This window comes from Cololabis saira, chromosome 15, assembly GCF_033807715.1.
Source record: "Cololabis saira isolate AMF1-May2022 chromosome 15, fColSai1.1, whole genome shotgun sequence".
Lineage (NCBI taxonomy): Eukaryota > Metazoa > Chordata > Actinopteri > Beloniformes > Belonidae > Cololabis > Cololabis saira.
This window is the reverse complement of record NC_084601.1, coordinates 42,733,423-42,759,234: the sequence shown is the minus strand read 5'-3', so window position 1 is coordinate 42,759,234 and position 25,812 is coordinate 42,733,423. Positions and strand designations below refer to the sequence as shown.

The window sequence follows — 25,812 nt, the reverse complement described above, 5'->3', positions numbered from 1 at the left end:
TTCATGGTTTTGTGCACCGGTACAGAAGCTCTGGATGGAGATATGTGAGGATTTATCCACATGGCTCAATTACAGATTTCCAGTGTGCCCCACACTATGCATATGAGGTCACTTGGGAGACATCCACATGGGGTCTAACCGGGCTTACTTGGTTCTCCCTGCCTTATGTATCGCAAAGAAAACCATTCTAATGAACTGGAAACAAAAATCCAATCTATGTATTAATCAATTGAGGAATCTTCTGTTAAATCATATCAGTAATGAGATAATGTCTGCCTCCACTAAACATCATTCGGCTCAACTACATTCTCTCTGGTCCCCGACTATAGGCTTCATTACCTAGTGGGAGCGGAGTGGCCTAGTGGTTGGGGCTTTGGGCTCATGATCCAAAGGTTGTGGATTCTGGCATTGGCGTCACTTTGTGCATCCTTGGGAAAGATGCTTTACTCTCGGCTTTCCTCACTTCACCCAGGTGTGTGCTAGCTTTGCTAGGATAAGTATCCAGCGATAGATTCTGCCCTGGGGGTGGTTACCACCTATTCGTTTGCGCTACACAAACCGGAGATAAACACCGGGGCCACCCGGTACATAAATATCTCCACTGTTTCTCATCATCATTTGCTACATCGGCAGGACTTTGAGCTCTCCAGTCTCCCGACGGCTCTGGTTGAACGGCCCGACAAGCATTCTCCGATCGCGCTGTTTTCTTTACCGAGATCACAAGAAAAGCAGAGCAGTGATCTCCTCTTCATCCTGTGTTGCTGTCTTGTTTATTTATCTTTACTCCACTAACTCGAAATATTGAATCACTTTTCTAAGCGAACGGCGCAACGCAACTCAAACACCAGGTGTATCTGCCTTATAGTCTGATTGGTTTACGAGTAAATCGCTGTGTTTAAAAAAAAAGGGGAGTCCCAAAAGTCACACGCAAATCCAGCGCAGCCCACAGACAAAAAAAAAACGTTTAAAAATCAGGTTATATTTGTGTGTGCATCAAAAATACATTTGTGTATCTTGTCCTACGCACGTGTGAATTGTTCTATGCATTTGTGAATTTTGTCCTTTACATTTGTGGACAGTGTGCATTTGTGAATTATGAGACTGTTCTAGCTCCATACTTGAAACTGAAAAGGCTTTTGATAATGCAGCCAAGATAATGTAAGTCATCTTCTCTGTTACAGAATCATAAAGGAAGACCCAAAAGATACTGCTGTGATGATTGCGATCAAGTCTTCACCGCTTCATCAAACCTGAAGATCCATAAGAAAACTCACACTGGTGATAAACCATACAGCTGTGATCAGTGTGGAGCGGCTTTTGCCCAGCAAAGTCACCTAACGACTCACCAACGTATTCACACTGGAGATAAGCCTTACAGGTGTGATCAGTGTGGGGCGGCTTTTGCCCGGCAAGGTGATTTGACGACTCACCAACGTATTCACACTGGAGACAAGCCTTACAGATGTGATCAGTGTGGAGCGGCTTTTGCCCGGCAAAGTCATCTAACGAGACACCAACGTATTCACTCTGGAGACAAGCCTTACAGATGCGATCAATGTGGAGTTGCTTTTGCCCATCAAGGTACTCTAAAGTGTCACCGACGTATTCACACTGGAAACAAGCCTTACAGATGCGATCAGTGTGGAGCGGCTTTTGCCCATCAAGGTGCGCTAACGACACATCAACGTATTCACACTGGAGACAAGCCTTACAGGTGTGATCAGTGTGGAGCGGCTTTTGCCCAGCAAGGTCATTTGACGACTCACCAACGTATTCACACTGGAGACAAGCCTTACAGTTGTGATCAGTGTGGGGCGGCTTTTGCCCAGCAAGGTGATTTGACAAAACATCGACGTATTCACACTGGAAACAAGCCTTACAGGTGTGATCAGTGTGGGGCGGCTTTTGCCCGGCAAGATCATTTGACGAGTCACCAACGTATTCACACTGGAGACAAGCCTTACAGATGTGATCAGTGTGGAGTTGCTTTTGCCCATCAAGGTACTCTAACGTGTCACCGACGTATTCACACTGGAGACAAGCCTTACAGGTGTGATCAGTGTGGGGCGGCTTTTGCCCAGCAAGGTGATTTGACAAAACATCGACGTATTCACACTGGATAAAAATTGTACATTTGTGATCAGTGCTGATATCGTTTATTTTGAGAGTTCAGGGGAGCTTGAGGCCGGATTGAGGTAGAATTTATGAAAAAAATTCGAATGTCAATGTCAATTTTATTTATAAAGCACATTTAAAAACGACCGAGGTCGACCAAAGTGCTGTACAGCATACAAGAGAATAAAACAATACCAAAAGAAAAACACAGTACCCAGTGTAGAAACAATAAAATCACTAACATACTAAAATGATCAATACAATAGTAATAAAATACAATAAAAAACAATCACTTCACACAGATGTGGGGAACTAAGTTGTCACACACTAAAAGCCAAAGAAAATAAATAAGTTTTCAAAGAAGACTTAAAAACCACTAGGGTCTGGGCAGATCTAACATTTAGTGGCAAACTATTCCACAGCTTAGGGCCGGCCACCGCAAAAGCTCGGTCACCTCTAGTTTTGAGCCTAGATTTCGGGACGTCTAAAAGCAACTGATTTGACGACCTCAGAGCTCTGGCTGGTGTGTGAGAGTGGAGAAGTTCAGCAAGGTATTGGGGAGCCAAACCATTCAGTGATTTAAAAACAAGCAGCAGAATCTTAAAATCAATTCTGTAATGAACAGGAAGCCAGTGCAGGGAGGCCAGAACCGGGGTAATGTGGTCACGCTTTCTAGTTCCAGTCAGGAGTCGTGCAGCAGCATTCTGCACCAGCTGCAGGCGTCGCACAGAACGCTGGTCTAAGCCCACGTACAAGGAGTTGCAATAGTCTAGCCGTGATGAAATAAAAGCGTGAATGACCCTCTCCAAGTCTTTAGGAGATAGGTAGGGCTTTACTTTGGCCAGGAGCCTTAGCAGAAAGAAAGCACCTTTAACTACAGACCCAATCTGTCTATCGAATTTAAAATCACTATCAAAAATGACACCAAGGCTTTTAATAAAAGAATTCATTTTGGAACCAAGGGGGCCCAGAGCATCAACAGAGTCGTTAAAAACAGCCGGATGCCCAAACACAATAACCTCAGTTTTATTTTCATTTAGATTCAAGAAATTTTGTGCCATCCAAACCTTAATGTCTTTAAGGCAAGCTAGTAGAGGCTGCAGAGAGTCCTTGCACTTTAACTTTAAAGGAAGGTAGATTTGGACATCATCAGCAAAACAATGAAAAGAAACGTCATGCTTTCGGAGAACAGAGCCCAGAGGGAGCATATATAAAGAAAATAATAATGGACCTAAAATGGAGCCTTGGGGCACCCCACAAGTAAGAGGGGCCACATTGGAGGAGAAATCACCCAAGTGGACAGAAAAAGACCTGTCAGTCAAGTATGACTGAAGCAGCATGAGAGCCGCACCTTTGATACCCACAGAGTTCTCCAAGCGTGACAACAAGGTCCTATGATCAACGGTATCAAAGGCAGCGGTCAAATCTAAGGTCACCAGAATAGCAGCACAACCAGAATCAACAGTTAAAACCAGATCGTTGAACACTCTTAAAAGAGCAGTTTCAGTGCTATGACGAGTTTTAAAACCAGACTGAAACTTCTCATAAATATCATTCTTTTCTAAAAATGAGTTTAACTGAATAAAAATGACTTTCTCCAACACTTTAGACAAAAAGGGCAGTTTGGAGATGGGCCTAAAGTTAGAAAGAACGGAGGGGTCCAGATTTGGCTTTTTGATTAGTGGCTGCACAATAGCATGTTTAAAAGGAGCTGGAAAACACTCTGAGCTAAAACAGGCATGAATCAAGAAAAGAATAAAAGAACCAAGTGAAGAAAAAACCTCTTTAAAAAGGCGAGAGGGAATACTGTCCGAGAGGCAGTTAGTGGGCCGTAGCTCACGAACAACATCAGACAGTGAGGACAGTGATATGGGCTCAAACTGATCAAAGACAGCTAAGCATGTAGGAGGAGCAGAAGGGTCAGGAGCTGCTAGGGATGGTACAGCCCGAAGAGAGGAGATTTTGTCAACAAAAAAATTTAAAAAGTCATCACAGAGAGCAGCCGTGGGTACAATGGGGGCAGTATCACGAGGGTTAACAAGAGAATCAAGAGCTCTAAACAGAACTTTGGGCTTATCGATATTATTGGAGACAAGGTTGCGAATGTAACCAGTTTTAGCAGCTTTGATAGCTCTCTGATACTCCAATAAACAGTCCTTCAGGATCCCAAAAGAAACATGCAACTTGTCCTTCTTCCATCTTCTCTCAGCACGCCTACACGAGCGTCTGAGAGCACGGACAGAGTCATTCATCCACAATTCAGAGGGTGGCTTGGAGCGCTTGCTCCTTGAGGGAGCAATGGAGTCTAAGATGTTCGCGCATGTAGAATTAAAAAGAGCAACAAGCTCTTCAGCACTAAGGGCATCACAACCATCACCGGAGGAATGCATAAAGGCATTAAAAGCTGCAGAAAACTGCAGTGAAGTGCTGGAATTTATGGCACGAGAGCGGCGAGCAGGGGGACGAGCAGCAACAACAGACCCAGGGACAGTGGCAGAAAATAAAACAGGCAAATGATCAGAAATACAGGCACTGTCACAAATTTCATTGACACAGACAGATAGGCCATACGACAACACTAGGTCAAGAGTATGCCCTTTTTTTATGTGTCGAGCCAGACACCCACTGAACAAGATTAAAAGAGTCAATCAGAGCCAAGAAGTCTTTAACCAGAGGTCTGGTTTCGCAACACACATGGATATTGAGATCACCAGAAATTAACAAGTGATCGTAATCCACCATAATTCCAGACAGAAAATTCCCAAAATCCTGGATGAAATCCTTATTATATTTGGGTGGACGATATACCACCGCACACAGCAAGGGAGGACACGAATTTACTTCAAAGAGCTGCAACTCAAAGCTGGAGTATGTGGCAGATGGAATCTGCCGACAGTAAAAGCTGGATTTAAACACACAGGCTAGTCCTCCACCTTTGCCAGTGGTTCGAGGGGAGCTGAAGAATGTACAGTCAGGAGGGAGAAGCTCTGAAAATGGAATAAACTCACCAGCATGCAGCCAGGTCTCAGTCAGAAACATAAAATCCAGCGCACGGGAGGTGAAGAAGTCATTCAGCAGGAAGGTCTTATTTGCTAGCAATCTAGCATTAATCAAGGCCATATTCATGGTGACATCAGGGCTCGCGCCGGTGGAAGCCGCAGCGCGTCTTAACGGGCGGAGTTTTGTGTGGGCAACGCCAATAGGTTTTAAGTTTTCTAGTAATAATGTCAGATGAAGCGTTCCAAACCCAAAAGAATAAGCCCTCTAGTGTATCTCTCCGTTGCCTTGAACAGGCTGTGTGCTGCAAAATGTGCTGCAATTCGGTCCCGAATTTCCCGCGCTGGGCTGCAGATGTGACGTCACATGACGCTGCATGCACGTTCTCCCCGTTCTCCCGTGCCGGCTTCACTGTTGGCTGCAGTACCCCCAACGGCCGTCGTGGTGAAGGGTGGCGCTAGAGAGTCTCATTTCTTAAAAGGAGCCTCAAGCTCCTTTAAAAGGCACCAATTTAGTTTAGTTAATTTAGTTTGAAAGAAATAATTCTGGTGGTTAGATTGTGGGAAGGATTTTGAATATTTTTTTTAAAAAGCAGCAGATTCTTGCAGCTGTAAGAGCTGTTCAGTTATAACCAGATTTATAAAATGAAGTACAAGAATTCAATTCAAATGTCTTTATTTTGAACATGATGGTAGTGTAAGTAACGAGCATGCTCGAACATAGTTGAACAATGAATGAAAGATTTTTTTTTTTGAAGCAGCAGCAGTTTCTACATGTTCAAGAAGAAGAAGAAGTAAAAAAAAAAACTTCTCCTACCCCTTGAAATCAATACCATGTTTTCACATAGACCCTTGTTATTAGATGTCAAAAATCTTGATGTATTGAGAAGTTACACAAATTAATAGTAACGATTTTACACTGTGTAAACATATTGTGGTATACATGACTATAAATTTGCGGATACCTGGGTGATTATTGCCATTTGCAGTTACATGTCCCTCTATATAAACACTATTTACCCTGTATTCATCTATATATAAAAGCATACATTATTTACCGTGTACAATCTTATTCCTTACGGGCATTCTCACACAAATATTTCTAGATGCATTAAAGCTGTGTGTGTGTGTGTGTGTGTGTGTGTGTGTGTGTGTGTGTGTGTGTGTGTGTGTGTGTGTGTGTGTGTGTGTGTGTGTGTGTGTGTGTGTGTGTGTGTGTGTGTGTGTGTGTGTGAGTGAGTGAGTGAGTGAGTGAGTGAGTGAGTGAGTGAGTGAGTGAGTGAAAAGACAGATGCACACATTTCCACGTACATATACACCCACAAGTCCAGACCACCCCCTCACCCAGCGCAGAATGAGGAAGTCAGCCGTCCCGATCGGCCAGCACAATACAAATGATGAGAAAAGATAAGAGAAAATATTTGTTGGGCCACAGTCCCATATGAACTATTGATTGTGTGATTATATGAACAGTTGAGGCCTTGGGTCAGCTTTGAGTCCCAGTTCAGGCTGAGACCAGCCTCGAGTTTATGATACATGACCGCATGGTTTGGAACAAAGGAAACTCCATGGACGCAAAGCTCAACCAGGATTTGCATCTAAGGCCCTGCAGTGATAAGGAACAGCCCCTGATTGGACACAGACCCCAAGCCTCAGGGGGGGCCTTGACTTCCTGGGCCAGCTATAAAAGGAAAAGCTCTCTTCTGCTCGCTCTCTTCTCCTCTGCTCTGTCCGTTTTGCAGCGAGTGAGCCCAAAGAGGAGCCGAACCAGGGACCCTGCAGGCCTCGACGTGAACGCCTTTGGACCGACCTGGAGCTGAAGGAGGCCCAGCTGCTGTGCCCATTGTCACGAACCGGGCTGCACGGCCATGACAAAGAGGGAGACGCAACACAAGGAAAGTCAAACAAAAAGGGTTTTTATTAAATAATACCAAATAATAAAGCTAAAAGAAGAACCTTAATTAAGTATGGCGTGTGTAGTCAGTAGATCAGTGGTGTAAGTGAGTGCATGCGGGAAACAATGTGGGTGTATGTGTGTAAGGTGTAAAACTAAAGCAAAACCAAACCACAAACAAAATGCTGCCTCAGGGATGAGAGAGAGGGGAGAAGTGAGCAGCCAGAGCTTTTTAAAGGCTCATTGAGCACAGGTGCTGCCACTTCTCTGATGACCCTCAGCTCCTCCCACTGCCACCTGCAAGGGGGAAGACCAGCCACAAGGCAGGAAGGTAAACAGGGTCGTCACACCCCCCCCCCCCCCATAAGACGAGGGTCCCAGGACCTCCGTCCCCAAACAACAACAACACCTGCCTATAAGAAAAGAAAAAAAACAAACCACATGCAGGCAATATTAAAACTGGAGCCCGCGACAATGCATCTGCTATCGCATTAAGACGGCCTTTAATGTGTCGGATGTCCAGGTCGTAAGACTTCAGGGGACCACTCAACCAACGTCCGGGACTCAACCAACGTCCGGGACTCAACCAACGTCCGGGACTCAACCAACGTCCGGGACTCAACCAACGTCCGGGACTCAACCAAAGTGCGACGCCCACACACAAGTGCGACGCCCACACACAAGTGCGACGCCCACACAAAGTGCGACGCCCACCCAAAGTGCGGCGCCCACCCAAAGTGCGGCGCCCACCCAAAGTGCGGCGCCCACCCAAAGTGCGGCGCCCACCCAAAGTGCGGCGCCCACCAAAGTCCGGGACACAAAAGTGTGGAACACACAAAAGTGCGGACAAACAAGTCCAGACACTGTCCTGTTGCAAACTGGACCATGATGGCAGTTGCGCGGTTCCAGGTCTGTCCGGGCCACCTGCAGCCGAGGCCCCGCCGGCAGGTGACTGGTGGAGACCAGCGGACTTCACAGTGTCGACCTTGATGAACACAAACCGAGCAATCACATCCCCCAGCTGGGTTTGGAGCTTCCCCGCTATTTTTCAAAAACAAAAGGGAAAAGGTTAACCCAAAAGTAATGAAACAAAGAGGAGTTGGAGATCCCAGCCAAAAAGAACAAAAGAAGGTTCAGCACAGGGCCAGCCACGCAATGGGCCATCGGACCACGCACTTTCCCCACTAAATAAGAAAAACCAAGGTAAACCTATACCCAGTGTGTGTGTGTGTGTGTGTGTGTGTGTGTGTGTGTGTGTGTGTGTGTGTGTGTGTGTGTGTGTGTGTGTGTGTGTGTGTGTGTGTGTGTGTGTGTGTGTAATAAACCAAACAAAGCTCCACCTGAAGTGTATCTATAGTGGGGTAGGGGGTGGAGCAAACCCGCCACCCGCGAGACCAGAGGCCGACACGGAAGAGCCCGGAACCCAGGCCACCGGCAACCCCACATAGGGGAGAAGTAGGAGGGAGGCAACCCACCGCCTGCGAGGCCCACCCCCCCCCCCCCCCCCCCCCGGCGACGGCCGAGGGGGCCCGCGGGCGGGGCCCCCACGGCGCGGGAAGAAGCAGCCAGGGATCCCGCGGCGGCAGACCGCGACCCAGGCAATCCCCGGCCACCCGGTCCGGGCCGGACACGCGGCCAGGAGGCCCTCACCCTTCAGGCCAACGACCCCCACCCGGCAGGGGGACAGCCTGCCCGGAGAGACAGAGCCGCCCCGGCCGCCAATGCGGGCAGGCGGACCCGTCCCCCACGAAAGTGGCCCTCCAAGACCAGAGGGGCGCCCCGCCGCAGAGGCAGCGGGGGGGACCGGAGACGGGCCCGGAGAGAGGGAACCCCCCAACAAGGCGACACCCATGCAGGCCCGACAACGGAGGGCCCCAGACCCAGGCATCCCATTCATTCATCCATTCACCTATCCGATACCTATACTAATAATAATATAATATACTATACATAATAATAATAATAATAATTAAAATAATAATAAATAAAAACATTATTTTAAATGCTCCCATTAATCCCCTCTAGCCTTCATTTCAGCAGGTACTGTATGGATTTGCATTGTGCATCGTGTTCTGCATTCTAAACAGTCTCCCCGATTCTTCACTTCCTGTGTCAATAACGTTGGTTGCTTAGCAACAAGCTGAGAACGGCCAATGAGCTTCAGCAGCAGCTGAAGAACAGGAGCCTTTGATGAATCGTTCATTACAGTCTCAAATATAACCAATGGTGTCGGTTTATAGGAATCTTTTTCCCCAGAAGAAAAAAGAGCAAAGACAACGACCCATAACTATTTTCTTCTCTCGATAAAACCCACCTGCACCGCGGCTTTAGGAGAAAAAGACGCTACAGCGCGAGTCGGATGCAGCAGCATCAGAAGAGCAGTGGAATACGTGCGAGGCGGGGCTGATCTCTGCAATTTGAAGCCCTCTATAATTGTAAAAAGAATTTCACTTATCACGGGTTCTTTTTGGAACATAACCCCTGCGAAAAACCAGGGATTGCTGTAATTCCACGTTGTGAAACTCGCCTTCTTTTGGCTCGCCATGACCGTCATGTTTTTGAACGCACACACGCCCACTACGTTTCCTCTGGTCTCCGCGTGTGGGGAAAAAAAGCCTCACTGTAGCCAGAAATAACGGCGTAACGCACCGTTTGGTAGAGTATTAGTTACCGCAAAACCAACGGCGTTACTGTAACGCGTTACTAAATAACGTTAGTCCCAACACTGGTCTCCACACCCGCTGTGTCTCCAAACATCCACAAATACAACGTTGATAAATGCAATAGTGAAAACGGTCAAGCAGCTAAATAAACTTTAGAATATTTTTTTGAGGTGAAGGATTCTGTTTTACTAGTCAGGAGGATACAATGTGGTCCAATATGCTGAATGATCGTTAAGTTAATTTCTCCTTCCGTCCATCTTTCACATTTAATAAAAACAATACATTTCCTCATTATTCTCTTACCAGGACTACTTCTTATTTAGTTGCCGTCTTGTTTTCATCATGAAAAGGGGTCATTGAATTATATTTATCATCTTAATTTTTCATTGTAACGCACGCAGGGAATTAGTGCGTTAGGTAGCAGTGCTGCGTGTGAAAATGCGCTGATAGTGATCGGTGATCGATTTGCCTGACATCGATTGATTTGGTTTCAGAACCGGACAGCTGCTCCAAAGAGCTTTTGAAAGAGCGAAACTAAAGGACGGTGTTAAGAAGTCATCTGGGAAACACCCGTATCTTAAGGTTCTCTCTTAGTTGAAACCTTCTTTGAACCTCTCTTAAATCCTTAATTAGAGGTTGGATCTGGGAAACCCGGCCATTAGATGGGAACTATGAGGGAAATTACAGGTATTTACTAGGTTAATATTGGTAACTACCAGTCAATTTACCATGTAATTACTCTGAAATTACATGAATTATTTCTAAGTAAGTACCAGGTAATTACTAAGTATTTTTCTGCAAACTACAAGGAAATTATAACCTATATTTGAGGTAGTTACCAGCTAATTACACTTCAATGACCATGTAGTTACCTTGTATTTACTATACATTTCATGGATAACTACCGGGTATTTACCCATTCATTATTGATTTATGTATTATCAATGGATTGGTGCATGTACCCCCGAGGGGTGTAAATGACTCTAATGACCTTGTAATTAACCTGATAGTTACCATGTTTTACCTGGCAATTGGCAGGTACTTACCTTGTAGTTACTTGCCCAGTAATTCTATTTCCTAAGTATTTACCCAATAAGTACAGACATTTATTCCTGGCTTTTACTCAGTAATTAAAGTGAAACTAGACTGTAAAAGAAAGCGTGTGTTGTTTCCATAATATTGCCTGGTACTTCCTCATTAAGTACAGAAATAATTACCTGATATTTACCCATTAATTAAAGTGAAACTGGACTGTAAAAGAAAGCGTGTGTTGTTTCCATAATATTACCTGGTACTTCTTCATTAAGTACAGAAATAATTACCTGATATTTACCCATTAATTAAAGTGAAACTGGACTGTAAAAGAAAGCGCGTGTTGTTTCCATAATATTACCTGGTAATTGTAGATTATAATTATACTTATATATTATACCCGGGGGGTAAAAATGATCACAAGAACGGTGAGTAAAGATCCCAGAACCACACGGGGACCTAGTGAATGACCTGCAGAGAGCTGGGACCAGAGTAACAAAGGAACCGTCAGTAACAAATACGCCGCCAGCGACTCAGATCCTGCAGGGCCAGACGTTCCCCCTGCTGAAGCCAGTACAGTCTGAAGTTTGCTAGAGAGCATTTGGATGATCCAGAAGAGGATTGGGAGAATGTTTGTTTATTGTTTATTTATTGAGATCCCCATTAGCTGCAGCAGAAACTGCAGCTATTCTTCCTGGGGTCTTAACAAGAAAATGCAATACAAAAGAAAACAACATAGAAAAAAACTTTAAAAAATAAAAACACAGAAAGAGCAAGAAGAAAAAAATATGTATACAAAATCAAGATATCTTAAGAATCAAGACAAGAACAGAAACCAAGTCAACTATATCCTCCCCACATATACCTAATATATACCTCATATATACATATATATATATATATATATATATATATATATATATATATATATATATATACATACACACATATACACACACATACATACCTATACACATACATATACCCATCATATAATACTCTATCATATTCAACATTCCAAGTCAAATTCTATATTATATTCACACAGACATATATATATATATATATATATATATATATATATATATATATATATATATATATATATATATATATATATATATACATGGGCGTCAGCAGCTTTTGTAATGTGGGGGGGACCCTTTTTGGGGGGGGGGTCTGGGGAAGAAAATTTTGAACATAGTAGATTCAATTTCCCGCATTCTGGTGCATTTTACACCCAAAATAATCTCCCTTTCTCTTTGTTTTTCCTTGGAGCTGGCATGGTCTGCAATTACTGACTACTATATGTTTTGGTTTAATTCATAGAGGACTGACACTGACAACTTTTTTGGCACTTTATTAAATGAGGATTAATAATGCCATGCAACAAAAAATCTCTTGGAAAAAAAAGTAATGAGGAAATACAAAATATTCAGTGACCTGCAGAACATACAACTATAACTCAATACAACTATAACTCAATACTCAATACAACCTGTTAAATGTTCCATATCTTCACCCATCTCCTCTTTTATCTGTACATGCTTACAGCAGGATTTCTACAAATAGAACATAACCATCATACAAAGGCTCCAAAAGTGTGACCTCTTTTGTCATTTGCAGACACAAATGACTGGCAAATCTCCTCTAGTCAAGTTTGTCAAGATGCTCTTGGTGGATGTGGCAAACAGCCACATTGTTCAAGCGCTTTTGAGTCATTGAAGAGTGCAGCCAGGTCTTGAGCCTTCTTAAGGCACTAAAACTTCTCTCAGCCTCTGCTGAGGAGCATGGCACAACAAGAAGAAGCCTGACCAACACTTCTACTTGAGTGAACAGACCTGGAACCTCTGGCAGCATAGCTCTCAATGTATCCACCACTTCACTGACTGTGCTGCAGGGATACTGAAGTTTGAACATGGCCAGCTGTACCTCCAACGAATGGCGGTTTAGTTCTGGGTACGAACTGACCACATCCACATCCTCCACCTTTCCAGTTATTAACACTTTATATATCAGTGGCGGCTGGTGACTGAAAAAATTGGGGAGGTTGAGAGGAAAACCAACCCACGGCGTCATGTTATTTTATATTAGTTGACTACTTATCCCTATTTTCTTATATTCAACAAAAAGTAAAAGAATGGCTTACAAGATTTCTTAACAACAACATCATTTTATTCAATCCTGTTGTTTCCAGATGAACCATACAGGCCTACTACAGTATTTATCAAGGATGTGAGGTGTAACAAGAAGCAGGCCAGTGTTCAACACCTGTGAAGGCTCCAGTACGTCACAGTGGGAATTTTACACAACACCCTCTGATTTAAAAAGAAAAAACTAGTTTTCTAGGGACAAAAAAAATCCCAGAATGCTTTTAGTCATCATACAGCGAGATATATATATTTTACTTTCATAATATCCACTCAGTGAATGTACATAATCACTTTTTTGCACGTTTTTTGCAACCTCGCCAGAATAAAGGCTGATTTCTGTCTGCTGCCGGCTCCGTAGCTGATTTATGGTTCCGCGTTACACCAACGCAGAGCCTACGGCGTAGGCGACGCGCAACGTACACCGTACCCTACGCCGTAGGCTCTGCGTCGATATATATATAAACTGGCTGTGTTTGACCAGGGAACAACGCAATTTTGCTGTTTGGCCACTCAAGGTAAAACTTGGTAACTTACTTAATTTCTTATGTCCATCTCGGCATCTCCACATCGGCTTGCCTCAGACTGACTGAATGTTTTGAATGCTGCTGCTGCTGCCGTGTTAAAAAACAGAAGTAAAACGCGGAGTGGATTTCTGTAGATATGGGTAATCTCCTACTCATAAAGTGGAACGGATTTGATTGTGAAGCAATGAAAACACGCTGGACTAGCAAATGTGGGGGGGTCCGAACGACTTTTTTTCAAGAGTGGGGGGGACGCGTCCCCCCCAAAATATATGGTTGCGACGCGCATGTATATATATATATATATATATATATATATATATATATATACATACACACATACACACATACATACCTACATATGTATACACACATACATACACACACTCATATATATCTATTCTATAATAATAGAATATAACATATATAATATATATATAATATAACACTACTATGCAATAATACCATTATATCTCATGTACTAAAAACAATCATATTACATACACAACTATTCCATACCGAAACCATTACTTGGACAGATATTTTTTAAGTAGTATTCTGAATTGATTATTGTTAGCAAGTTTTACATGATTGGGTAAAGAATTCCATTCTTTCATTCATCTATACAGGACTGTACGTTTGATGTCATTAGATCTAACCTTAGGTATTGTAAAATTTCCAACAGTTGCATGTCTAGTGTTGTGACAGTGATTTTCTGCACTAAAAGAGAGGTTATCAAACAAATCATATGGCTTTTTTAAAACAGATATGTTTCTTATCACAATCAACAGTGAGTATATGAGTCTGTCTTTGACCAATAACCAGTTGAGTTTCTTGTGCATAGAGATTATATTTGTCCTATTGTCGCACTTGAGAATAGTGCGGGCAGCTCTGTTTTGTATAATTTGCAAAGCATTCAACATTTCACCATTAGCACTGGACCAAACTGCTGGGCAATAGTCAAGGTTTGATAGTATAAGTGATTGAATAGCTGTTTTTAAAATCCTATGATTCATATAGAATGCATGTCTTCTTACAATAAATATACCCCTCCCCATCTTTGTAATGATATTAGAAATATGTTTTTTCCATGAAAGTTTGTTGTCTACTATTCCTCCCAGAAGTTTGGTTTCGTCCACTTGTTTTATGATGATTTCATTGACCTTGATATACAAAACAGGATTCTTATCAATATTATGATTTGACCCGATAATCATACAGTTGGATTTTGATAAATTTAGGGCTAGCTTGTTTGCTCTGACCCATTCCGCTATACTAATTAATTTGTTATTTATAATAGTTTCTAATTCATTATTAGTCTTTGCAGAAGCATATATAGTCGAGTCATCCGCGTACATCACTGTATTCACTTTTTCTAGTGCCCATGGTAAGTCATTCGTAAAGATTGTGAACAATAAAGGTCCAAGACAGCTTCCTTGAGGAACTCCCCATGTTATGGTTTTGTTTTCTGAGTAGCTGCCATTAAAAAACACAGATTGCGTCCTGTTGGACAGATAACTGTAGAACCAGTTGAGTGCAGATTGCTCAAAGCCGTAACAAGCCAGTTTTTCTAATAGTATGTTATGATCTATAATGTCAAAAGCCGCTGAAAAGTCCAAAAATACAGCACCAATCATGTTTTTCATTTCAATTTCCCTCAGCCAATCATCAGACATGACCGTCAACGCCGTTGCAGTGGAGTGAGCCTTTCTATATGCATGTTGTGAAGTACTGATTATTTCATTATCTGATAAATAATTATTAATTTGTTCATACACAATTGTTTCCATCATCTTTCCAAGTATCGGTAGCAGGCTTATTGGACGACTATTTGAGCCAGAAAAAGGTAGTCTCTTATTTTTTGTTAGTGGAACTATTTTTGCTTGCTTCCAGGCAAGAGGACATGTGCCGCATGTAAAGCTTAAGTTTATGATGTGAACCAACGCTGGAGCAATGTCATCAGCAACCACCCTCAGAAGCCTGCTGTCTAGGCCATCAAGACCAGCTGGTTTGTCTTTGCCCTTTGTCAATAGTTCAATAATCTTTTCCGTGTTAACATTTACCAGTTTGAACTTGGAATTTCTATTTTTCATAATTTTATTTCTTATTAATATATGAGATATATCATTACTTAGATTAGTCATACTTTCTCTTAGATTCACTACTTTGCTTATAAAATAATCATTTAAATAATTGGCAATGCCACTGGGCTTAGTAATAAACTCACCATCCTTTTCCAGAAAAGCTGGATTGTTTTTATCTTTCCTACCTGTCAGTTCATTTAAGACCTTCCATAGTTTTTTACTATCATTCCCCAGGAGGTCTGTAGCAGCAACCAAGTAAAAAAGGCTTTTTGTGAGGTAAATAGGTTTGTAACCACAGTATTTCAATATTGTAATTTATCATATCCGAACGCACTTTTACTGGAACATGATCTCGAACGTAGAAAGCTACTCCCCCACCATATCTATTTCTATCCCTTCTGTAGATGTTGTAACCTTTTAGTTTAGTTTAGTTACCATCCATAAAGAGATGGTGATGGATAAATGCATACAAGTACACAAAAAAACACTTAACATACATACTTAACATTACATACACATACAGTCACACACACATACGTCCCAGCAGTCCATGAAGAAGCATTTTAAATTATATATAGGTTAGTAAAAGATTATTTTTTAGTTGTCTTTTAAACTTGGAGATAGAACGCAACACCTTGAGGCCATCATCAATCCCATTCCAAATCTGCGGCCCCCTGCAAACAACACTCATACTGGCGCGCACATGTCGGCGACATTTCCCTAATATGAGTGGTTTGATTCTTGTTTGGTACGTGTGCTGAGGACTGGAGATTGGCACAAGACTACTAAGTCTAGGGTTGAGCCTATTGACAATTTGAAACATAAGACAAGCATTATGATAATTGTTTAACTCAGCCAGTCTTAGTAACTCAAAGTGGTGAAATAGAGGGTGGGTGGGGGAATTTATCTCTGACCAAGACAGGGCCCGTATGACTTTCTTTTGCAAAGATGCTAATTTTTTAAGATGGCATGTGAAGGTGTTGCACCATATCACATTACAGTAGTTGAGATGAGGTTCAAAGAGAGTTTTGTACAAAGTAAGAAGGGCAGACAGAGGAAGGAAGTGTCTGATCTTGTAGAACAAGCCAACATACTTGGACAGTTTGTTTACAAGATGGTCAATATGACATTTGAAATTGAGAGAATCATCAATATGGACCCCCAGGAATTTAGTGGCACATACTCTTTTTATTTCCTGCCCATTTATTTTAAATAGGCAGTAACCTACGGTGGCCCGTACGGTCAAACACAACAGAAAAGTGCGACACGCTATTTCAAATCTCACAACACACCAGAAAATTGTGACACGCTATTTCAAAACTCACAACACACCAGAAAAATGTGACACGCTATTTCAAAACTCACAACACAACACACCAGAAAATTGCACGCTATTTCAAAACTCACAACACAACACACCAGAAAATTGCGACACGCTATTTCAAAACTCACAACACAACACATTAACTCACAACGGAAATACGACGGACCATATTTTCTGACGGACCGTTTTGATTCCGACAGCGGGCTCTGGGAGATTTCAATGAGAGGTAAGTTAAACGCTGCTGCTCAATGATTGTTATTAATGTCGTTATATGTTTTCACAATTTTTGGTCACCATGTTGAAATTGTCATAAAGTTCTGTATGTGCCCTGCCGTCCATCCTTTGGTTATTGTGAAACTAGCTCTGCAGTAAGTAGTGCTAACTGCTAGCGTTACGTTGGTAATGTTTGTAATTCAGATGAAGGTAACGTTAAAGCCCTGACCATATTAGATAATACACTAACATCTGGGAGAAAGAAGACTTATAGCTGAGATCATTCTTCGAAAGTGACGTGTTTTTAATCGCGTTCAAGTAATTAAAACCTAGCGCAAAGGAATGGTAAAGTTAACGTTACATGCATGGTCTGCCATGTAGGCTATGGCACACTAGCTCTTAAAGTAGCAATGTTTATCTGGGTCATTTTGTCGATAAGCATTGGTGTCAAACTGCGTTCCTGGAGGGCCACTATCCTGCATATTTGAGATGTTTCCCTCTTCCAACACACCTGATTCAAATGATCAGCTCATCATCAAGCTCTGCAGAAGCCTGATAACGATCCTGATCATCTGAATCAGGTGTGTTGGAAGAGGGAAACATCTAAAACATGCAGGGAAGTGGCCCTCCAGGAACGCAGTTTGACATCCCTGTATAAAGGTAACATAGCAGGTGCTTCAGTTTCCTCAGTCAGACATAAAACTAACGTTACAGTCATCACAAACAAGTCAGCATGAGTCAAACGATGATAAACAACCAGCTATCTGGATTTTTAAGGTGCAGAGCACACTACTAAACAACACTTAAGTTATTCTCATTATACACTCCCAATTATGTTAGGTCAGCAGAGGTGTATATTTTCCTGCCTTTCCATTAATTTTAGCCTAAGTGGCTTTGATCGGGTAACTATACATCTAGGAAGGTCCACCATTCTAAGTGCTTGCTTAATGATTTATTTTTTTTATTTACACAGTAAAATGTACTGTCCTTTTTGTGGATCTGGCCTGCATTCACAAAATGCATTCTGCAGTTCATGTGGAAAAGACATCAAATTCTTGCATGATGCTGATAAGCCTGGCACAAGTGGAGGTAATTTTTTTAAAAGGATTGCACAACTGTCAGTTTGTCTTCTCTGGTTAATTGAAGTCTGTCTGTCTGTCTGTTTATCTATCAGTTACTTATTTTTTAAATTGTACTAAGACTAGAGTAATATTATGTAATTATGGTGATGGAGCTGTGTTAATATACCATACATTTTTGGTGAGATTACTATTTAAGTATGCTGAAACCCCTAACATTCAGCTGAATGTAATAGAGTGGAAAAAATTAGTATAAACAGAAAGGCACCCTCAAAACATTCACTCAACCCCTTAGTAGTATATTTTTAAGTTTTGCAAAAAAAAAAGGGTTTATAGCTTAATTTTTTTTCACCTGGCAGGCCTTCATCAGGGAGTGAATTCTAAAGAATCTGAGTCTACATAAGCAACTTTAATTTCTTACTTATTACTGCTTATTAAGTAATATAACTCATGTTCATGTGTCTAATACAGTGTTATAATACATCCTTTTCCCCAGGTCATGAAACTACAATGGTGGATGAACTTATCCATAAGTATTTCACAGAAGGCCATACTTATGAAATAATACTCGACTTACTGACAACTAAGCACAACATTTCAATGAGTCTTGGGACTTTAAAAAGAAGACTACAAGATGCAGACCTAACCAGGAGGACTAACTACACTCCAATTGCTACTGTGCGGGCAGCTATTTCAGAAGAAATTCAGGGATCAGGCAAGCTCTTAGGTTACCGAGCGATGTGGCAGACTCTGAAACAGAAGTACTCTTTTACAGTAAGAAGATGTGATGTGATGCACCTGATGGGAGAACTGGACCCGCTGGGGAAAGAGAAACGTTCTAGACGCAAGTTTGTCCGAAGAACATACCACTCAAATGGACCCAATGAGGTCTGGCATGTTGATGGGTATGACAAATTGAAACCTTTTGGAATTGCCATAAGTGGCTGTATTGATGGCTTTTCCAGAAAAGTTTTGTGGCTCAAATGCGGGAAGTCCAACAATGATCCTAGAGTCATTGCTCAAAATTACATTGAGTGTGTCGCTGAGTTTGGAGTTTGTCCAATGCGGCTCCGCACTGACTGTGGCACTGAAAATGGACTGATGGCAGCGCTTCATTGTTCTTTGAGATCTGAGCATACAGATGAGTTTGCAGGAGCCAAAAGCCACATGTATGGGACTTCAACATCCAACCAACGCATTGAAAGCTGGTGGTCCTACTTTCGCAAACAAAGGTTTTTGTCGCTTATTGTTAAGCCTTCATTGATCTATGCTCTATGTCAGTGGTTTTCAACCCTGGTCCTCGAGGCACACTATCCAGCAGGTTTTAGATGTTTCCCTGCTTCTTCACACCCTGATACAAGTGGCCGTGTCATCAACAGACTTGTGCAGACTTTGATAACGGCCTAATAAAGACCATTAATTAGGATCAGGTGTTATCAAGCAGGGAAACATGCAAAACCTGCTGGATAGTGTGCCTCGAGGACCAGGGTTGAAAATCACTGCTCTGTGATGATGTATTTTTGGCTGGACCAGGTCAGTCCTGTAAACATGATTGTCTGAGTGATTGTGTGTCTGACTGACTGATTGAGGGACTAAATGTGAAATCCAACCCTCACAAACATCACGCCCCTGTCCAAATGTAGTCCAGCCATATGCTATGTTTTTGTCTAGTCTTGTAATATTTACTGTTTGATTATGTAAATGATAAGGATACTCAATTGCTTGGTTCCTTTAAGTGTTGTCTTAATTCATTACCAACTTGAGACTTTCTATAAAATTGCTTTTGCATCATAACCACTACTTCTCAAAGCTTATTTCTGTCAGAGCACCTCTTTATCTCTTACAGGGACATGGTATTATATTACATGTTACTAAAATGTGTGTTGTTTTACTAGGAGTCAATTTTGGATGGATCTATTCAGTGACTTGAGGGAGAGGCATCTGTTCAATGGCAGCTACGAACACACAAATTTGCTGCGATACTGCTTTTTGGATGTCCTGCAGAAAGAACTGAATGAATACAAGCAGCAATGGAACACTCACATTATTCGTCCAGTTCGGCAATCCAGATGCCCATCTGGAAGACCAGAGGCAATGTACTTTTTGCCTAACAGGTGAGTATTATAAATCATTTTAAAATAATTGCAAAACCCTATTTGAAATACATTGCATTAAAACTATATTTAAGACTTCAGACAGGTAGTGCAAATATTATTTTTTATTATGAACAAATCATGATAGAAATCAAGAAAATTGTTAGTAATGGATGACTGTAAAATAAACTGCCTTGTTGTGGACTCTAGAATCCACAATAGGTGTTTCTCTAATGCTGTCACTTCACTTTGGAACACCTTGTTGCTTTAAATAATATCCCTTTGCTCTAATTTTAGATAATACATTTTAACTTTAAATATATAGTCATGTCCATCCTTGTACTGTGAAAAAATTGGAAATTGTTGAAATGCTAGTAAAAATGGAACATCAAAGAAAACCAACCTTTGTTGTGATGCTTTGTCAGTTTGTATACATTTTTTTTCTGTTCACAGGTTTAATGGGAGGAACTGTGGATTTCCATCATCAACCCAAGTTCTTAGTCAGCTTGAAAGCCTCATGCCAGCACCAGCAACTCCTGAGGGAGATAATGACCAGCAAACCCGCTACGAACAATTACAAAGACAAAGTGGTTTGACACCACTTCTTCAGTGGGAATCTGCTGTAGAGACATACATCACCTTGAAGAACATGGCTGATATTTAATATATACTATTTGTCCGGTAATCCTTTAAAGTACACACACCAAAGCTTTCAGAGATTTAACAGAAGAGCCTGCAGTCAAAGAATTTTATTTTTTAAATTTTCAGCAAAACAAGCTGTCTTCAGTGCCACTTAAATGTACATAAAATGTATACTCAAAAAAATACAACAAATTAAAGAATTCGGCATTATTGCCAAAAAATCATAAATTAGACTTCCACCTTACTTTCCTGACGTTTAGTACGGAATATGTTCCAATACTGATTTAAAAAAAGAAAAGTTATGTCCTCTAAACCCAGCTGCGTCACAAAGACCACATGACAAAAACAAGGACATTAGCAAAACAGGTCCAAAATTCTGGCCAATGCTATAAACATAACTAAATCTAAATATTTTTTTCCTAACATGAAGTAGAACACGTACACAGTTTGACAGTCTAGTGACCAGACTAGACTAACCTACTTTGTGTCTACCTTTTACAGGTTTGTTTCGAAGGAGAAACACAATCAAGAAGATAGTCAGCCCAGAAACTTCTTGCTTTGTCCTCCTGGATCCTCCTGTTGCTTCCTTGTGGACTAAGTTGTGGCTGAAACAGGTTTTCAATTTCTGCAGCAGATAATCTGTCATCCAAATGGCAGAGAATGGGGGCCAGCACCGTAGGATGCTGCTGCAGTGCAGTTAGAAACTGCAACTTGGAAAGGCCATCCTTGAATCTAAAAAACAACAACAGGTTGCTGTTTGAGTTATACGTAAATGAGACAATGACACAATGTTTTGTTGCAGTAATAGAACAAGAATAAAATACCTTTCAATTGCTCTGTGGTTCCTGTCGATTATATACCACCTGAGGTACTCCTTTACAATCAAGTGTTTTTCCTCCACTGATTTAACATGTTTGAAGCATCCTGCAGTCTGCAACATGCTGCTGTTCTGTGCAATCAGGTCTCGCAAGCGCTCCAATGAGGATGCATTCTCAATCTAAAAAACATGAGAAACCCCTCAGTCATTTTTAAATGTAAAAAGTAATCATGAATAAGTTATACCAGAAAGCTACAATGACAGAAGGTCTTAAGTGGACACACCTGCTCCTTTTATCAACCAGTTACCTATGCCAAAATTAAACAGCTCTCTATAAATGATCCTCATACCTGCTGTAGCACTTTCCCTATTTCTTCATCTGTAATGTCTCTTATGGATGAGGTGAAACTGGACTGCCCTGCAATGTGGCTAACCAGATCCCTTGACAGAAAGTTAGGGCCAGGCCCACCATGTACAATCGACACAGCAATCATCTTCCCTACCAAACTGTATTCATCTTCTCTGATTGCTGCATGAAGAAATGCAGAGTTATGAAATGTTAAATTGGCTCCTACACTAAACAATGATACATGGTTGTGTGTAGTTTTCCTTTAAAACATTCACCATAACAGTACCTGTTGCATTGTAGACAAGGTAGCGGCTCTCCGCAGGTCCATCAAATATGGGTCGTTGGTTTAGCTTTTTCATCAGAAGAGAGAGGAATTCTCTCTTTGGTCCACCTGTGTCAACACCTTCCTCAAATCTGCCTCCATCATCAGAAAACCTTACCAGGAGGTCCTTTTCCTCAGAGAATGTTCCCCTCTTGAATCCTCTGACAGCCCCATCCCAGATGTCAGACCGGCAAATGTTAAATCTGCTCACGGCATGGCGGTCAATCTGGAGTGCCAGGTTTGCAATGATATTTGACACAGATTCCTCTTCCACCCTACAATGAGTTATATCATAACCATCTTACTTAATACACCTAATTCTGCACGACAACAGACCTGTTTAATCAGAAAAACGTCAGTTTTAATAAGGATAACCATTCTCTTACTCTGCATCCTTTTCAAAATCGCAACTGTCCTCAATACTGTACATCCAGTCGTCCAGATCCTCTACTACAGTAGGTGCATATAGTTGGGTGTATTTGCTGTGAAATAAACAAATGTACATTGTTGGCATTTCCATATCAATTACTACACTTAAAATGTGGGGAAGAATAATACCTATAGCATGCAGTTTCCATTGCACGTTTTGATGTTTCTGGGCCCCCTTCTGAGTCAGAAAGTAAGACCTGTCTCACAAACCATAACAGGGATTAGACAGGTGTGTTGCAATCATAAATTATGCTATTGCATGTCCCATTTGGAAGGAAATGCTTTATTCTAAAGTAAAAGAAGATTACATGAATCTCTAGGTCAGTGTGTCACACATCACTTACAGTAAATGTGCTTTAGGACAAATTAAAAGTGAGAATATTTTCAAGCAAAACTATATTCACATCACAAAATATTATAAGAAAGAAATTACCACTTCTGAATCAATACATGATTCTCTGTCATCAGCACTGGTGCTATTCAAAGTTGGTTCCCATAGCTGAAAGTAAAACAAACATGGATTTAAAACTGTAGCACTTACATTTGACTGACAATTAAACTGATTGATTTTTAAAAGTGTTATTGTGATTATAATTGCTAACATTATGATTATCAAGATAGACCAAACATCTACGCAGCATGACAATATTTATGTCAAAGTGGTAGTTTGGCACACATCTCAAAAATATATTGTATCCTCAGCTATTTAAAAATAGGAGTTTGTATTGCAATTAATAATTTGTTCAGCTCTGCAAAGAACCTACAAATTTAGAACATGGCAAATGTTACACTCACCACTGTGTCAGCTGAATTGAATTCTGCAACGCTTCTGCTTGTAATGAACACCTCTGAGTCTGAATCAGACTTCTCTGAGTTTGGTTCCTTAGCTGTGAAATAAAACATCAGACATAACACTAAAATGTAGAGATACTAGATTAATGCAAGAAAGCTAGTCTTGTATGGTCATTTATTTCACAATCACTTACAATGGGTAAGAAAATCTTCAACTGGACAAATGTACACTGTAATGCGCTGGTATGCCTTTCCCAATGCCTCCTTATAGCATTTCACAGTGAAGGGCTTTTCTGTTCCTGGTATATTTATAATCTTTGCACCATCAGGGTAGAGAAGAAAGTAGGCTCTGCTTTGCAAATTTTGGTTGAAGTCTTTCATTTTTTGTACAACAGCTTTGTGCAACTGCTCTGCATCTAGCTCTGGTTTCACAGCAAGCGGTAGAGATGTTCCTCTGACAGGTCTGAGCTCTCCCTCTATCAGTCTCATAAGAGCAACTGAAATCTAAAGAACAAATATGAAGGCTACTATTAAAAGGTTCACTGACACAGTGCAAATAAATGACAGAATGAACTATAACTAGGTAGGCCTGTCACAATAACAAAATTTGCTAAATGATATATTGTCCCAGAAATTGTTCTGATAAATTACGTTACTGTCATTGTTATTTTGAGACCAATTCTCTACTAATCTAGTAATGAAATACCATACTAATACAAGTACACCCTTTCAAAAGCAATACACCTTTTATTTCTCAAGAATATTTAGCATTATTATTGGAGTGTGAAGAAGATATTTTAAATATTCTAAATTAAAAAAAAAACATAAATCAACAAAAAACAATAACAACAGTGACTCTCAGTCATCCAGTCTCTTTCGTAGAGAGAGAAACAAACAAGGAAAACAAATGTGCATGCAAATGGCGATATATTGAAGCCAGCAAAATATAGTTAATTTTTATATATTGTACAATTTACTGATTTATAGATTATTGTGACAGGCCTAACTATAACAAAACAACTGACTATATCAACAAAGACAGGTTACCTTTACGCTGTCTGGCCGTTGTGCCTTTTTCTTTGTGAAGCATGACTGTCTCTCCTTCTCTTTTACAACCCGAAAATTCTGGAATGACTCCACTGCACTTTTTCCTGCCACTGCTGTGCTTCCTTGTTTAGAGTCAAAATTGAATAGGACAAAGATCACTGATAATACTGTTTAGACAGCCAGTATTCCAGTCCATAATTACATAATATTACTCTAGTCTTAGTACAATTTAAAAAATAAGTAACTGATAGATAAACAGACAGACAGACAGACTTCAATTAACCAGAGAAGACAAACTGACAGTTGTGCAATCCTTTTTAAAAAATTACCTCCACTTGTGCCAGGCTTATCAGCATCATGCAAGAATTTGATGTCTTTTCCACATGAACTGCAGAATGCATTTTGTGAATGCAGGCCAGATCCACAAAAAGGACAGTACATTTTACTGTGTAAATAAAAAAAAATAAATCATTAAGCAAGCACTTAGAATGGTGGACCTTCCTAGATGTAGTTACCCGATCAAAGCCACTTAGGCTAAAATTAATGGAAAGGCAGGAAAATATACACCTCTGCTGACCTAACATAATTGGGAGTGTATAATGAGAATAACTTAAGTGTTGTTTAGTAGTGTGCTCTGCACCTTAAAAATCCAGATAGCTGGTTGTTTATCATCGTTTGACTCATGCTGACTTGTTTGTGATGACTGTAACGTTAGTTTTATGTCTGACTGAGGAAACTGAAGCACCTGCTATGTTACCTTTATACAGGGATGTCAAACTGCGTTCCTGGAGGGCCACTTCCCTGCATGTTTTAGATGTTTCCCTCTTCCAACACACCTGATTCAGATGATCAGGATCGTTATCAGGCTTCTGCAGAGCTTGATGATGAGCTGATCATTTGAATCAGGTGTGTTGGAAGAGGGAAACATCTCAAATATGCAGGATAGTGGCCCTCCAGGAACGCAGTTTGACACCAATGCTTATCGATAAAATGACCCAGATAAACATTGCTACTTTAAGAGCTAGTGTGCCATAGCCTACATGGCAGACCATGCATGTAACGTTAACTTTACCATTCCTTTGCGCTAGGTTTTAATTACTTGAACGCGATTAAAAACACGTCACTTTCGAAGAATGATCTCAGCTATAAGTCTTCTTTCTCCCAGATGTTAGTGTATTATCTAATATGGTCAGGGCTTTAACGTTACCTTCATCTGAATTACAAACATTACCAACGTAACGCTAGCA

General features: G+C 41.0%; 2 protein-coding genes and 1 pseudogene across 3 annotated transcripts; 2 read left to right on the top strand and 1 right to left on the bottom strand.

Annotated features, from left to right (window-relative positions):
* Positions 1-2,168, top strand: part of LOC133460962 (zinc finger protein 91-like) — a 59,180-nt pseudogene extending 57,012 nt beyond the window's left edge.
* A 14,573-nt stretch (positions 2,169-16,741) lies between these two features.
* On the top strand, positions 16,742-21,327 carry LOC133460770 (uncharacterized). Of its 2 annotated transcripts, XM_061741539.1 has the most exons (6): positions 16,742-17,008; positions 17,969-18,084; positions 18,571-19,306; positions 19,970-20,188; positions 20,621-20,848; positions 21,311-21,327. In XM_061741539.1, the coding sequence occupies exons 2-5, from the start codon at positions 17,973-17,975 to the stop codon at positions 20,829-20,831; spliced, it is 1,278 nt and encodes a 425-aa protein (XP_061597523.1). In that variant the 5' UTR covers positions 16,742-17,008; positions 17,969-17,972; the 3' UTR covers positions 20,832-20,848; positions 21,311-21,327. The 2 variants fall into 2 exon arrangements, with proteins under 2 accessions (XP_061597523.1, XP_061597522.1); XM_061741538.1 differs by lacking the exon at positions 21,311-21,327 and having other exon boundaries at positions 20,621-20,988.
* LOC133460766 (G2/M phase-specific E3 ubiquitin-protein ligase-like) lies at positions 20,793-24,673 on the bottom strand. Its single transcript, XM_061741535.1, has 10 exons — positions 24,566-24,673; positions 23,713-24,022; positions 23,522-23,613; positions 23,160-23,225; positions 22,856-22,923; positions 22,684-22,779; positions 22,262-22,572; positions 21,977-22,155; positions 21,634-21,806; positions 20,793-21,541 (listed from the first exon to the last, which is right to left on the bottom strand). Exons 2-10 carry the CDS (start codon positions 24,005-24,007, stop codon positions 21,298-21,300), a joined length of 1,524 nt encoding a protein of 507 aa, XP_061597519.1. The 5' UTR covers positions 24,008-24,022; positions 24,566-24,673; the 3' UTR covers positions 20,793-21,297.
* Positions 24,674-25,812: the final 1,139 nt, after the last annotated feature.